Source organism: Convolutriloba macropyga, chromosome 4 (assembly GCF_964194025.1).
Source record: "Convolutriloba macropyga chromosome 4, txConMacr16.3, whole genome shotgun sequence".
Classification (NCBI taxonomy): domain Eukaryota; kingdom Metazoa; phylum Xenacoelomorpha; order Acoela; family Convolutidae; genus Convolutriloba; species Convolutriloba macropyga.
The window spans coordinates 2,313,014-2,327,300 of NC_134471.1; the positions used below are offsets into that span (position 1 = coordinate 2,313,014).

The 14,287-nt window shown below is 34.5% G+C and overlaps 2 protein-coding genes across 5 annotated transcripts in view; both read right to left on the reverse strand.

Moving 5' to 3' along the window:
• Window positions 1–14,287, reverse strand: part of LOC142337409 (anaphase-promoting complex subunit 10-like) — a 273,473-nt gene that overhangs the window by 76,864 nt on the left and 182,322 nt on the right. The window lies entirely within an intron of this gene.
• The window catches only part of LOC142337408 (uncharacterized), a 130,451-nt gene that overhangs the window by 5,733 nt on the left and 110,431 nt on the right, over window positions 1–14,287 (reverse strand). For 2 of the 3 annotated variants that reach the window (XM_075386583.1, XM_075386585.1), the window contains 3 exons: window positions 8,405–8,450; window positions 3,795–4,019; window positions 1,051–1,275 (listed from right to left, as the gene is read on the reverse strand). In XM_075386583.1, the coding sequence (XP_075242698.1) occupies window positions 1,051–1,275; window positions 3,795–4,019; window positions 8,405–8,450 (496 nt within the window). Of the gene's footprint in view, window positions 1–1,050; window positions 1,276–3,794; window positions 4,020–6,091; window positions 6,107–8,404; window positions 8,451–14,287 lie in introns of all 3 variants that reach the window. The other variant, XM_075386584.1, reaches the window with a different exon arrangement.

Below are 14,287 nucleotides of genomic sequence, written 5' to 3' on the forward strand. Positions count from 1 at the left end.
TAACTTGTCAAATAAATTAGTGATTTTACTTATTTATATTCCAACTCGTCTCAATAATTTTTAGTGGTTCTTTAACAAATTGTTTTCACAATTTTTCTGGCAAAATTGTTTAACGCTTCTCAAGATTTAGATTTTGATGTTGTAGAAAAACTTTTACACGAAGATATTTTTTGCGACACTGCAATTTAAGCATTCTTTTACAGAAAAATATAGAAACAATCAAAAAAGTTTTGCGTTTCTTAGTTTAGGTTTAATTTCTTCCTTCAAATTACAATATTGTAATTATGGTGCACCCTTAATTGCATGACAAAAAGTACCTCGAGCACCATGCACTTTCTTTCTTGTAGTCACTATTGGGAATTCATTAACTTTTAGAGAAAAATAGCTCGAATTGGTCCGTGTGCAATTTGATTATCTTATGAAAAAAAGAGCGCTATACTAATTGTTCAATTTTGTCAACAATACTGACCAGGAAGTAGAAAAGGAATTTGCCCTTGAACAACGAGGAAATTTTCAAATATTTTCAGCCTCTACTTCAAAACAGTTTCAAAAAACTTTAAACCGGAAGACAACTTCACCTTTTCTTAAAGAGTTACCAAAATCACCTTTCCAAAATACGTTAAGAAAGTTTTACTATATAGTTAAAAAATTGGTTATAATTTAATCTACTTTGTTTCAAAAAACTTTCTTGTGATAAAAACTTGAAATTTAAGTCGCTTATACTCCCATTCGAGTCGTTCAAACAGAAACGCGATAAGGACGTGCGCCTGGGCGCGGGCGTAAAAGTTTTACGCTCGCTAAGTTTTGTGCGGTTGGGGGAGAGTAAAAATATGGCCACCAAGAAAGAATATGCTTACTAAGCTTTGGGGGATTGGTGGTGGCGTTGAACGTGCATACTAATCTAGGGGTGTATAAGTGGGGGGGGGGGGAGGGGCATAAAAGAAGTTCTGGGGCGTAAAAGAAGCCTTTTGGGGGGGGGGGGTAAAAAACTTTGCCGAATAAACTTGGGGGTATAAACTCAAGAGATGGGAAAATTTTTAGGACGAATACCTGGGCATAATTCAGATACTTCAGCTGCTTGAGCTTCTCCCTTTTCTGCGTTCCTCTCCTTCTTTCGACTCGACTCCCGTCTCCAAGTGAAACTGGCCGAGGCTCTTCCGGATGCATTTGAGATCAATCCGGACAGCCCCCCACTTGTTGTCATCAGCATCCTTCTCAATCGTCCTCGGGTACTCCACTGGGTTCCGCAGGTGTCGTCAACGTCCACTTGGAGAGCTGAAATAACAAATCCACAAAATTGAATCTTGAAGTATTTCTGTTATGAATACGATGCAAGATAGTTATCAAAAATGCTAGAATTTGCAAGATACGCATTCAATTCTTGCAATATTGCAAACCAAAAGGAAAGAATTTTGCAAGATAAGCGTCTGATTCGACTCTGGTACAATTAATGTCCTTATTTGGTAAGATAACATTCCTTTTGTTTACATATGCTCACCCACACGAGATTGGTCATAAGACACCTACTCATTGAAATAATTAACTCGGCAAGTTGACTTTATGGTTGAGGCAATATTAATAAATACTTGCATGATTTATAAATACTTTTTTGCTTTAAGTTTCCTCAATTTTTAGGGTACAAATTTTCTTTGCTTGGTTAAAAAATGACTTGTTCCTCTGAATGAAAGTCTCTTTTAACTTTACGATTGCGTTGCGCCACTAAAAAGATTTTGTATGATCCTTGTATGACTACTAGGAAATCATAAAAATCGTATAAGACCTAGTATGATTACTAGGAATCATATATGACCTAGTATGACTACTAAGAAATTTGTATGATGAGCAACTCGGGTGAATGAATAATGAATTTAGTTCATAGGAACTAGCAGTGGTGATCTGGCTAGTAATGACAACCCAGGTTGAGGTTTTCCAGACCATATTTGACGAGCCTGAACAGTCTAGAGCGCCTAAAATTGTATGTCGACATAGTCGCAACAAAGTCTGGCCAATGGAGTTGTCATAATTTGCAGAGTTCTAACGAGAGTCTGGGCAATGTGAGGGTTAGTTTGGTAAGAGATCAAATCACTTTGAGGCCGTCTGGTTAGATGTCATCATCTGGAAGACTTAGTATAAATTATTATATTTTCAAAACTTAGTAATTGACAAGATCAACACAATTGCGTATTTTTTGCCAGAAAAAGAGATTTTAATCTACAATGTGCAGCTTAATTGAATTAAATTTTCAGTAAATTTTTCTCTGTTCCTGCTTTTTTCCACTATTGGAATTGAATTTTCAACAAATCATTAGCGAGAAGAACTTTTTCTGAAATTTGAAGAGAGGTAAAGGATCGAAAGGACGTGATCTGAGAAATGTTAACTAGTCCTCAATGGTAATGCTTAGCGCCTCAAAACCTTGGAAACATTTTCCCACTTTCTCCGCTCACAGTAGTGTTTGCATGAGCTAAACTTGAAACAATATATTTAAACTTGAAACTTTAATTTATTTATTTCATTGCTTAATAAGTTACATCAAATTTCAATTCATATTTTCCTGTCCTTCATTGATTAAAAAAAGAGCAAAATAAAACAACAGGAAAGTATTAAACCTGAGACATCCATCAAAAACAATGAGAAGAAGTTTGGAAAGTTTTTAATATACTTTTACTATTTTTTCTGCGTTGTTTTTCAGCTTTTTTCTCTGTTTTTGCTACATGTTTTTTCAACATTGCAACTTTCCAACTAAGAGAAAAATTAGATACTTTTTGCTTTGCAACCTCATCACAGACAATAAGTGACCTTCCGCTTTACTAAAACTTTCACTCTCCTCATTTTTTGTGAAATACTCAATGATACGCATTTCCTACAGTTTCTAGTTTCCATATCGCTTATAGTTTTCATTTAAAGTTTATTTTATAACGCCTTTTTTGTGACGTTTTCCCTTAGGCTACCTTTTACATTAGTACACGGAAAAAGTTTATTGGCCTTGTGAGGAAGCTGAGTTTTACAAAACGTAACTTGTCAAATAAATTAGTGATTTTACTTATTTATATTCCAACTCGTCTCAATAATTTTTAGTGGTTCTTTAACAAATTGTTTTCACAATTTTTCTGGCAAAATTGTTTAACGCTTCTCAAGATTTAGATTTTGATGTTGTAGAAAAGCTTTTACACGAAGATATTTTTTGCGACACTGCAATTTAAGCATTCTTTTACAGAAAAATATAGAAACAATCAAAAAAGTTTTGCGTTTCTTAGTTTAGGTTTCATTTCTTCCTTCAAATTACAATATTGTAATTATGGTGCACCCTTAATTGCATGACAAAAAGTACCTCGAGCACCATGCACTTTCTTTCTTGTAGTCACTATTGGGAATTCATTAACTTTTAGAAAAAAATAGCTCGAATTGGTCCGTGTGCAATTTGATTATCTTATGATTGAATATTAATATTTATAAAAAAGAGCGCTATACTAATTGTTCAATTTTGTCAACAATACTGACCAGGAAGTAGAAAAGAAACTTGCCCTTGAACAACGAGGAAATTTTCAAATATTTTCAGCCTCTACTTCAAAACAGTTTCAAAAAACTTTAAACCGGAAGACAATTTCACCTTTTCGTAAAGAGTTACCAAAATCACCTTTCCAAAAAATACGTTAAGAAAGTTTTACTCAGGGGCATAAAAGAAGTTCTGGGGCGTAAAAGAAGCCTCTTTGGGGGGGGGGGGGGGGGTAAAAAACTTTGCCGAATAAACTTGGGGGTATAAACTCAAGAGATGGGAAACTTTTTAGGACGAATACCTGGGCATAATTCAGATACTTCAGCTGCTTGAGCTTCTCCCTTTTCTGCGTTCCTCTCCTTCTTTCGACTCGACTCCCGTCTCCAGGTGAAACTGGCCGAGGCTCTTCCGGATGCATTTGAGATCAATCCGGACAGCCCCCCACTTGTTGTCATCAGCATCCTTCTCAATCGTCCTCGGGTACTCCACTGGGTTCCGCAGGTGTCGTCAACGTCCACTTGGAGAGCTGAAAAAACAAATCCACAAAATTGAATCTTGAAGTATTTCTGTTATGAATACGATGCAAGATAGTTATCAAAAATGCTAGAATTTGCGAGATACGCGTTCAATTCTTGCAATATTGCAAACCAAAAGGAAAGAATTTTGCAAGATAAGCGTCTGATTCGACTCTGGTACAATTAATGTCCTTATTTGGTAAGATAACATTCCTTTTGTTTACATATGCTCACCCACACGAGATTTGTTATAAGACACCTACTCATTGAAATAATTAACTCGGCAAGTTGATTTTATGGTTGAGGCAATATTAAAAAATACTTGCATGATTTATAAATACTTTTTTTGCTTTAAGTGTCCTCAATTTTAGGGTACAAATTTTCTTTGCTTGGTTAAAAAATGACTTGAATGAATAAGAAATTTAGCCCATAGGAACTCTAGCAGTGGTGATCTGGCTAGTAGTGACAACCCAGGTTGAGGTTTTCCAGACTTTGCCTTTTTCCAGACCATATTTGACGAGCCTGAACAGTCTAGGGCACCTAAAATTGTATGTCGACATAGTCGCAACAAAGTCTGGCCAATGGAGTTGTCATAATTTGCAGCGTTCTAACGAGAGTCTGGGCAATGTGAGGGTTAGTTTGGTAAGAGGGCAAATCACTTTGAGACCGTCTGGTTAGATGTCATCAACTGGAAAACTACAGCCTGCGGAAGCCTTAAAATGGCAATAGCAACTTTGCATCAAATTTAAATGATCCAGCTAGTATACCGTAATCAAAACTCAATGAGGTTTGATTAATTAAAATAGGGCAATTGAAAAAGGTACAGGTAACAAGGGTCAAAGTCCTCCTTAAAGTTTAAAAAAAAATTGGAGAGCAAAGATGTCATAACAGGGTACTGCTTATTTAGCATTGGATTATAAGAGGGAAAAAACTGAAATTTGTTCTATTGTATCCGTTTTTTCAAACAACGAACCCTCCGCAGCATCTTAGAGCTTCAAAGTGAACGAAACTGTTTTACTTTCCCCATGAACAACACTTTTGGTTGATTTCGAAGAAGTTTTGATAAAATTGAGAAAATCAGAGGTTATAGTAATATGCGTTTCATAAAGCAAACTAAAAACTTACCTGATGATGATGAGCCGATATATATATATATATATATATATATATATATATATATATATATATATATATACCGGCTCATCATCATCAGGTAAGTTATTCTTTTGCTTATATATATATATATATATATATATATATATATATATATGAAAGAATTTGAGAATTTGTTTTCATTGCCATGTGTGAACAAACTAATGCTAGTTGTGGACAGACAGCAGTTTTTATGGGCTAATAAGAGGTGAAGATGTGGGGGCTATTCATTACAAATTTCAATTTATAAATAACAGTATACACAGTATATGATGTAAACTTATCAATAGCAATATTCATAATTTACGGGGGGGGGGGGGGGGGGGGGTATTCATACAGTTCTTCAATATACAATTCTGACTCAACTCTTGAATTACAAAATGACCAATCACACCGTTCTTTGTTCCGTTGTTCATATTAGAACTATTTGGGTAAAGTTAAAACCAATAAGATACCAATTTTTGGAATCAAACGCTCTTAAATTTTACGTGATTTTTATGGGTTTAGTCTCGGGAATCCTTGTATGAGTCACACAAATTATGAACATTACTATGTAATTTTCATGTGTCTAACTAATTATTTGTGTTTCCAGTCACATCCCGTCACAGTCAATTATCTTATGTACATTTTTAAGAGAACATAGTTAAATATTTATGTACATATTTAAACACATGATATGTAAAATAAAATTAATGAATGCTGGACTGATGAAATGATGTCTGTAACTAATACATTTTTTTCACGTCTCTTTAACCTTTTAGTTATAGACTTATTTACTTATTTCGAAGAAAAACTAATACCAGAAAATTTCAGAGTGAAGTTTTGACTCCATGCAAAATAACATGATGGCACTATTCAAACCACTAAAATTGATACACTTTTCATGATTCAACTGCTTTGTATTATACTAGAGAAACAACAAATACCTCACCCTTAGGTTGATCTGCTGCAAAACAACGTACAATTTGACGAATATTAATTGTTCTATCAGTAACTTTAATAATTAAAAAGACAATACTTCAATTGATGTTTTTTTCACACACAAACACAAACGAAAAAAAAAAAAACAAACAACCACACACACACACACACACACACACACACACACACACACACACACACAAACACAAACACAGAAAACCACAAACACACACACACACACACACACACACACAAACACACACACACACAAACACACACACGAACACAGACATACACACACAAACACAGACAGACAAAACACCCACACAATCACAAATAAACACACAAACACACACACACACACAAACCCACACACACACACACACACACACACACACACACACACACGCACACACACACACACACACACACACACACACACACACACAAACACAAACACAGAAAACCACAAACACACACACACACACACACACACACACACAAACACACACACACAAACACACACACGAACACAGACATACACACAAACACAGACAGACAAAACACCCACACAATCACAAATAAACACACAAACACACACACACACAAACCCACACACACACACACACACACACACACACACACACACACACACACACACACACACACACACACACACACACACATGACAGACAGACACACACAACACACACACAGACATACAGAAAATAACAAACACAAACTCAGACGCACTAACAAACGCAAACACAGAGACAATTTGTGTGTTAATGAGTGCATGTATGCAAAGGTTGAAATTCCAGGCCGAAAGTGGATATGCGCTGACCAAGATAATTACAAAAGGGGTAGAGGGGATGGGGTTCGAGCGGGAGAGTGAAAAACGAAGCTGAGCAAAAAATCGGGTGGCATTATGACGTTTTAGAAAAAGAAGAATAGAGTCTCTTTGCAGAAATTTCTTTTTCTGGATAGGAATTTTTCTTACTCACGCATTAGATAGAATTTGAGTTAACTGTTTTCAATGTTTCCCCGAGTGTTTTTGTTACCGTTTTCAAACAGTTTTTCAAATCCAGTCCTAGTAGTTTCAGGGTATCGTTTTTTGCTTAGATAAAAAAATCTATCAAATGCAGTTTAGCAGTTGTCCTACTTTGTTTTTGATTTTCAGAATGATGGAACAATCCTTAAGTTACAAAAAAGTACGCTTGACAAAGGCAATTTCAATTACAGTAGTTAAAATGAGACAGCTTCTAGGTACGAATTGGCTAAAACAAATCAACCTGAAATCAAATTAACTATCATGCAAATTCACTTGTCATACAAAGAAATATCCGTCAGAAGTTCGATTACAACAATTATACTAAAAGCTAAAAATAGCAAACATCTTCGTTTTTTAAAATCATTGCGATAAAATAGCTCAAATTGGTCACAATTATGGAAGTTTTCTAGTTATTTATGTACCTGGCGTAGACAAAAATGGATATCGTTTTTGCTATTAATAAAAACCTGTTTCTTCTATGTTTACAGCTTTGGCATAAATTGTATATGCCTATTTAGATAAACATAATATATAGATGGTGGTGCCAAACTTTCATCACCATTTTTTGTTCTGAATTTAATTCATATTTAAAGCAACTTTTTAATTATATTTACTCTCTATCAAAATGTAGGAGTTTGTCACATAGAAGTCACTATAAAAGAATTCTGTCTCTTGAAATCTCTTTTTCGCAGTTTAGTTTGTTTTCTTTTCAGGAAATTTTGATTTCCTTCCTACCGTTCTGCCATGCATAGATAATTAGAAACGTTTAAATAAATGTAAAAGGCAATTTTCATGTACTAAAACCCACGGCGCCGCCACCGTCTTCATTTAAAATGGTGAAAAAAGAGATGGAAAAACGCGTTGATTGACAAGGTTTCTAAAATAGAAACTAAAAAATAAATTCATTATGCGTGACCTTTATTGTATCAGAAAAAAACGGGAAAAGGAAACAGATTTTTGTCTCAGACTAAAGGCTCCCAATTTTAACAAGATAATAACAAAAGCTCTGAAGGAAAACAAAATAACGAAAATGAGAGGCAGAGAAGAGGAAGGTGGGGGAGGGGGGGGGAGGGGGGAGGAGGAGGGGGTTATTTCCATTTATCTTAAATTGGGTCGGCTGTCCTTCGAGACAAGTAAAATTACTATCATTAGAGGAAACTATTAGTTATTTTTGTCTTTCCAACGTAAAATTTGTCACTAAATTAGGTAGCTAAATTTGCTGAATTGTTTGGTTAGATTACACCAATCATTAGTAATTGAAAATCTATTTACCTGTGGTTTTGTCGCATCCAATCATACTGCAGAACCCATCACGATACTGAAAACAAACAATTTGAATTCGGTTTGGTTCAACACCCTCCGCTAGACAAGCACGTCTCTTCCCACCAGTTGGAGTTTGAAAAAACAAGAAAGTAGTAAAATTTTGACTTACCTTCAAAAAATGAAACTTACTATATTCCTAGCCTGAAATGAATGGTTATTTTCCAAGATAACCCTCATATTGCAAAAAAACAGTCATTTTGTAAGAATTTTGGCAGATCTTATAAGATAACCACCCGGTATCGTCTGGCAATGCATAGAACGCAATAGAAAAAAAGCAAAACTTTCCAAAACAATTTTTCTTGAAATAATAATTACTCAGTAGTAATTCTTGTTATATAAGGAATTTCCATAAAAATCTAAACAGTTTTAAACTGTCAATTGGAGACCAACTATTCCAAGCACCTATATTCTCATTTTGCATGAAACAATGGAGAGTTAAAGATACATTTCCAATAAAAAGTTTCAATATTGATAAGAATTTGTAAAACAATAGAAGGAAAATTGAGCAAAATGAAAAAATGACACATTTTTAATTAACTATGAACACCGTAAGAATTAAAACTCCGAGCCCAACATCTAGGACTAATTTGTCTGTTAAAGAAGCATCATAACGTCGCAGAGGTATACCCAAATCGTCACGGGCAAATATGCCCAATCTGTGTATCTCGTGTTCGTTTTTCCTATGTTAATACATTGAAAATGCGACAACATTGCGGAAAATAGCTACTTTAGCGAAAAAAGGGAAAATTGTAGGGAATTGCGCAACCCGTGTTCGCAAAAGTGTCCAAATTCTAGCCGCGAAATAAAGGTATAAGCTATGTATTCTTTTTTTGCGCATTTTGTATCAAGAAACTGCTCCCTTTATGTATCGCTTTTTCGCACGCAACGTAACTCGATTTCGCACTATAATTAGCAAATAAGCCTAATTTAAAGCACGTTTTTGAGCATATAAGTGATTTTGTAAAGCTTTTTTACTACTGCTAGTACTCATTACTACTTTATAACTACTTATCAAAGGGTTCCTACCCGGTTCATTGAATCTGCACAAGTCCCACATCGACAAACAAAGCCTTTTTTGAGCGAGGGATTTTTCGGGGAAAAAAATCAATTTTTGTGGAACTGGGACGTACATCATATATTTCACCAAATAGACTTGAACAGTGAAAAACGATTTGATCAATGAATATAGATTTGGCCAGTAAAAACAGATTCGGCCAGCCCCACATTGACAAACAAAGCCTTTTTTGAGCGAGGGATTTCTCGGAAAAAATCCGTTTTTGTGGCACTGGGACGTACATCATATATTTCGCATAAAATGTACACTTCACTTTTGCCGCAAGAGCAGCACTTTAAGCACTTTGTCAACAGCCGCTTACATTGGTAAAAAAACTTAATCCGATATCTATCATATAACTAATATCTCATTTAGAATACTTATATAGCAGATTGAGGAGTTTTAACGGGATGAAGAATAAGTTACTTTTTATATTTGACAACTTAAAACTGAGTTCTTTACTCTAATCGGAAGCAAATAAATTGCCAGTTTGAAAAGCTTTCATTCATTTTATTAACAATAAAATATTTGCTTAGAAAAATATTTCCGAAAAATTTGTTTGACTACTTAACTGAGATCTTATTCTAAGCACTAACGTTGGAAGAATTGCTCTAAAACTATTTATTTGCAATCTGTTTCCATCGAGCTTGGGAAGTTGACTGAATGGGTGGTAGGGCGAAGCCTGAAACAAATTTCACTAGGAGTCTTTAAATGACGTCATTGGATGTTATTATATACCACCTCAAAGATTTAAACATCGAAATTGAAACCAATTTTGGTACACTTTTCATTTGGTATCAAATTTGGTTCACTTTTGGTATCAAATTGTCACCAAACCAGTTGAGTTCGGCTGCCTGAAGTTGTTAAATTCGGCACAAGCAAAACGCAAGAAGTCCGGAGGGTTAGAGTTGTTCCAAAAATCAAAACTGTCAAACAAAAACTTTGCATAAAAAGGACAATGTCTGCAATAATTGCTTAAATAGAGTAATTTATAACTCTTTCTCAACTTTTGAGAATGAAAGAACGGAAAAAAACCAATTGATTTATTGTAAGTAATTTGAACAGCATTATTAAATTTCAATTGGCAATCTGGTCAATAAGAGGAAACAATTTCAAAATTTTGGGTGAATAATCTGGGTGACAAGGTGTACATTTTGATCAGTGTTAACTGACAAAAAACAACAACACATTTCGCATTAGATATTCCCACAATAGGTTGAAATCGATGCAAATATAAATATTTGGTCACAAAAACTGTCAAAAGTTTGCCGCACTCAAAAATCATTTCAAAATTAAATTGTTAGTCTTGATACATCTTGAAATAAAACATAGTATTTCCAATTATTGATTTTTGAATTATCTTGGCAGTTTCTCGTCGAACCAAATTTCCTACAGGCGCCCAACGGTCGAGAGCTAAGTCTTCCATTTCATTATTGTATCAGAACCTAATATATTTGAGCAATGAAAAAAGAAGCCATAGTTTTGATATTAAAAGTAATTGCGATAAACAGTTGATCTCAAATGAATTGGCGTTCAGAATCTAAAAAAATGTAATTCACTCACCACAATCACAATACTAAGATCTGACAGGTCATCAATAGAATTCAAAAATCAATGAAAGCTTGCCAAGTGATGCCATGAAGCAGTTTAAAGACACTGTGCCAGAAGCTTTTCACCAAACTTAACAATTCCCAAAAAATTTGACAGAAAGTTTGATTCAATAGTTAATACAAAAAGAGTTGTTAAAATGGACATACAGAACCATTAAAGCAACAGAAAATGGTCAGAAGCTAAAACATTTTGCTACGGGCAGCTGAACGTAGATATGATATACCAGGTTCTGACCGCCAAAAAACCAAAAAGAATTCAAATAAGTGAGATATTTTCAAAAAAGGGGCGGAATTTCTTGAGGCAGAATATACCAATGTCCTCTAACTTCCAAATTTAGAAAAAAACTATCAGTTTCATAAGGAAAATGGTAATTAAAATGGACCTACAGAACCACTAAAGCAGCAGAAAACGGTCAGAAGCTTACATTTTGCTACGGGCAGCCGAACGTAGATGTGATAAGATTTTTTCCTGAAAAAAAATAGAAAAACAATTAAAATTTTTCGAATTTTTTGAAATCAACGTTTCTGGCTGTTTAGACACATCACAACACTCCATATGCCAAACATGACAAAATTTAAAAAAAAACTGAATTTTTCAGCTTCTAATATTAGAAGACATTTTTGAAGGAAGAATTTTCGACCACGAAACACTACTCTTGTTTTCCAGGAACCGCCATAGTAAAAATTGTTGTACTTTTTAAATTTAGATATGTTTATTAGTGGTAACTACCAGGTTCTGACCGCCAAAGAACATAAAATAAATCAAATAATTGAGATATTTTCAAAAAAGGGGCTGAATTTCTTGAGGCAGAGTATACCAAAGTCTTCTGACCTCCAAATCTAGAAAAAATATCCAATTCTTATTTCAAAAATGGTCATTAAAATGTACCTACAGAATCACTAAAGCTACAGAAAACTGTTAGAAGCTAACACTTTTTGCTGCAGACAGCCAAACATAGTTTGAAAAGAATTTTTCCCGACAAAAAGTGAAAATGTTCACAAATTTTTCAAAACCAACAGTTCTGGCTGTTTGAGCACATCGCCACATTCTCTACACCTGGTGGCCACAAATCAAAGCCCAAAACATTAAAAAAAGTTATTAAAAGCAAGACTTTGAAGCTTGTAAAATCAGAAGACGTTTCCGAGGGACAAATTTTTGACCATGAAAGACTCGTTTTTGAACACTTCCAGGAGACAATATAGTAAAAATTGAGAAACCGAAAAAAAAACAAAAACGCTATTAAAAAAGCCCGAAAAAACTTTTGATCAGTTTGCAAACTGAATTTATTGTTCAGTGAACTAAAAACAGAAAAAAATGACTTTTTTCCGAAAAATCCCTCAATATTTTTTGATGATATTTGTCGGATTTTCAAGTCGATTTTGGTTAACAAAAACCAATTGATTTCTACATAAGTGGCCCTACTTATAGGTTAACGAAAACCAGTGGTTAACAAAAACCAGTTGGTTTCTACATAAATGGCCCTACTTATAGTGTCCCTGAGTTTGCCAGTCCAATATTGATATACGAGCCCTTTTTTTGAGCGAGGGATTTTTCGTCTTTGTCTTTAAAGTTTTTTGTATTTAAATCGCTTTACAGCTTTAAGAACTTCAGTTAAATGTTTAGTAAAGCGCTTTTTACAGAATATTAAATCATTTTTGCATGTTCAAAATGCGCGCTTTTAATTTGGCTGGATTGAGGATTAGAGATACTTTTTAACGCGAATAATAGATACCTAAAATGAGCGGAAACGTGCTTACAAATCTAAAGTTTTTTTCGCAAAAGTGGCGAAACCCTTTTTCCGAAAAATAGATAATATAAAAAGGATGTCTCCTAATTTCGTTCATTTTATGTATCTAATTTTCGAGAGAATTTTACTCAGGCGTATTTTTTGGGGTATAACTCTGCAGTGTAATGATTGCAATAAATTGCAAGAAAAATGAAAACTCTCTATTACTTTTCAGTTTTGGTGGTCTAACTTTGTAAAGAACTTTTTGTAAGAACTCTAGAGCTGACCAATCATAAAAGATTAAAACTCTCGGAGAAATTCCGAACCGATTAATACTCAATGAACAGAAAATAAACTCAACTTAGACAAAACAAAAAACATAGAAACTGGAAATGATTGAATCCAGGATACTTTTACGAAAGTCCCACAGTCCCCTTGTTTCAGAGTCTCTGATACAATGGCGTCCAGAGCTTATAAAATTGCGTTCAAAAACCGATATCAAAATATGCAAATTAAATAAAATATAGTCTATCACTATAACAATTGAGCCTATTGTTGAAGTTGAGGCATAATCAATTGGATGGTTTTAAATATCGAATCGTTCTTCTTATCGTGGTCAAAAGAAGCAATAAGTTTCAATTAATGTTTTAGAATTTGTAAAACAATAGAAGGAAAATTGAGCAAAATGAAAAAATGACACATTTTTAATTAACTATGAACACCGTAAGAATTAAAACTCCGAGCCCAACATCTAGGACTAATTTGTCTGTTAAAGAAGCATCATAACGTCGCAGAGGTATACCCAAATCGTCACGGGCAAATATGCCCAATCTGTGTATCTCGTGTTCGTTTTTCCTATGTTAATACATTGAAAATGCGACAACATTGCGGAAAATAGCTACTTTAGCGAAAAAAGGGAAAATTGTAGGGAATTGCGCAACCCGTGTTCGCAAAAGTGTCCAAATTCTAGCCGCGAAATAAAGGTATAAGCTATGTATTCTTTTTTTGCGCATTTTGTATCAAGAAACTGCTCCCTTTATGTATCGCTTTTTCGCACGCAACGTAACTCGATTTCGCACTATAATTAGCAAATAAGCCTAATTTAAAGCACGTTTTTGAGCATATAAGTGATTTTGTAAAGCTTTTTTACTACTGCTAGTACTCATTACTACTTTATAACTACTTATCAAAGGGTTCCTACCCGGTTCATTGAATCTGCACAAGTCCCACATCGACAAACAAAGCCTTTTTTGAGCGAGGGATTTTTCGGGGAAAAAAATCAATTTTTGTGGAACTGGGACGTACATCATATATTTCACCAAATAGACTTGAACAGTGAAAAACGATTTGATCAATGAATATAGATTTGGCCAGTAAAAACAGATTCGGCCAGCCCCACATTGACAAACAAAGCCTTTTTTGAGCGAGGGATTTCTCGGAA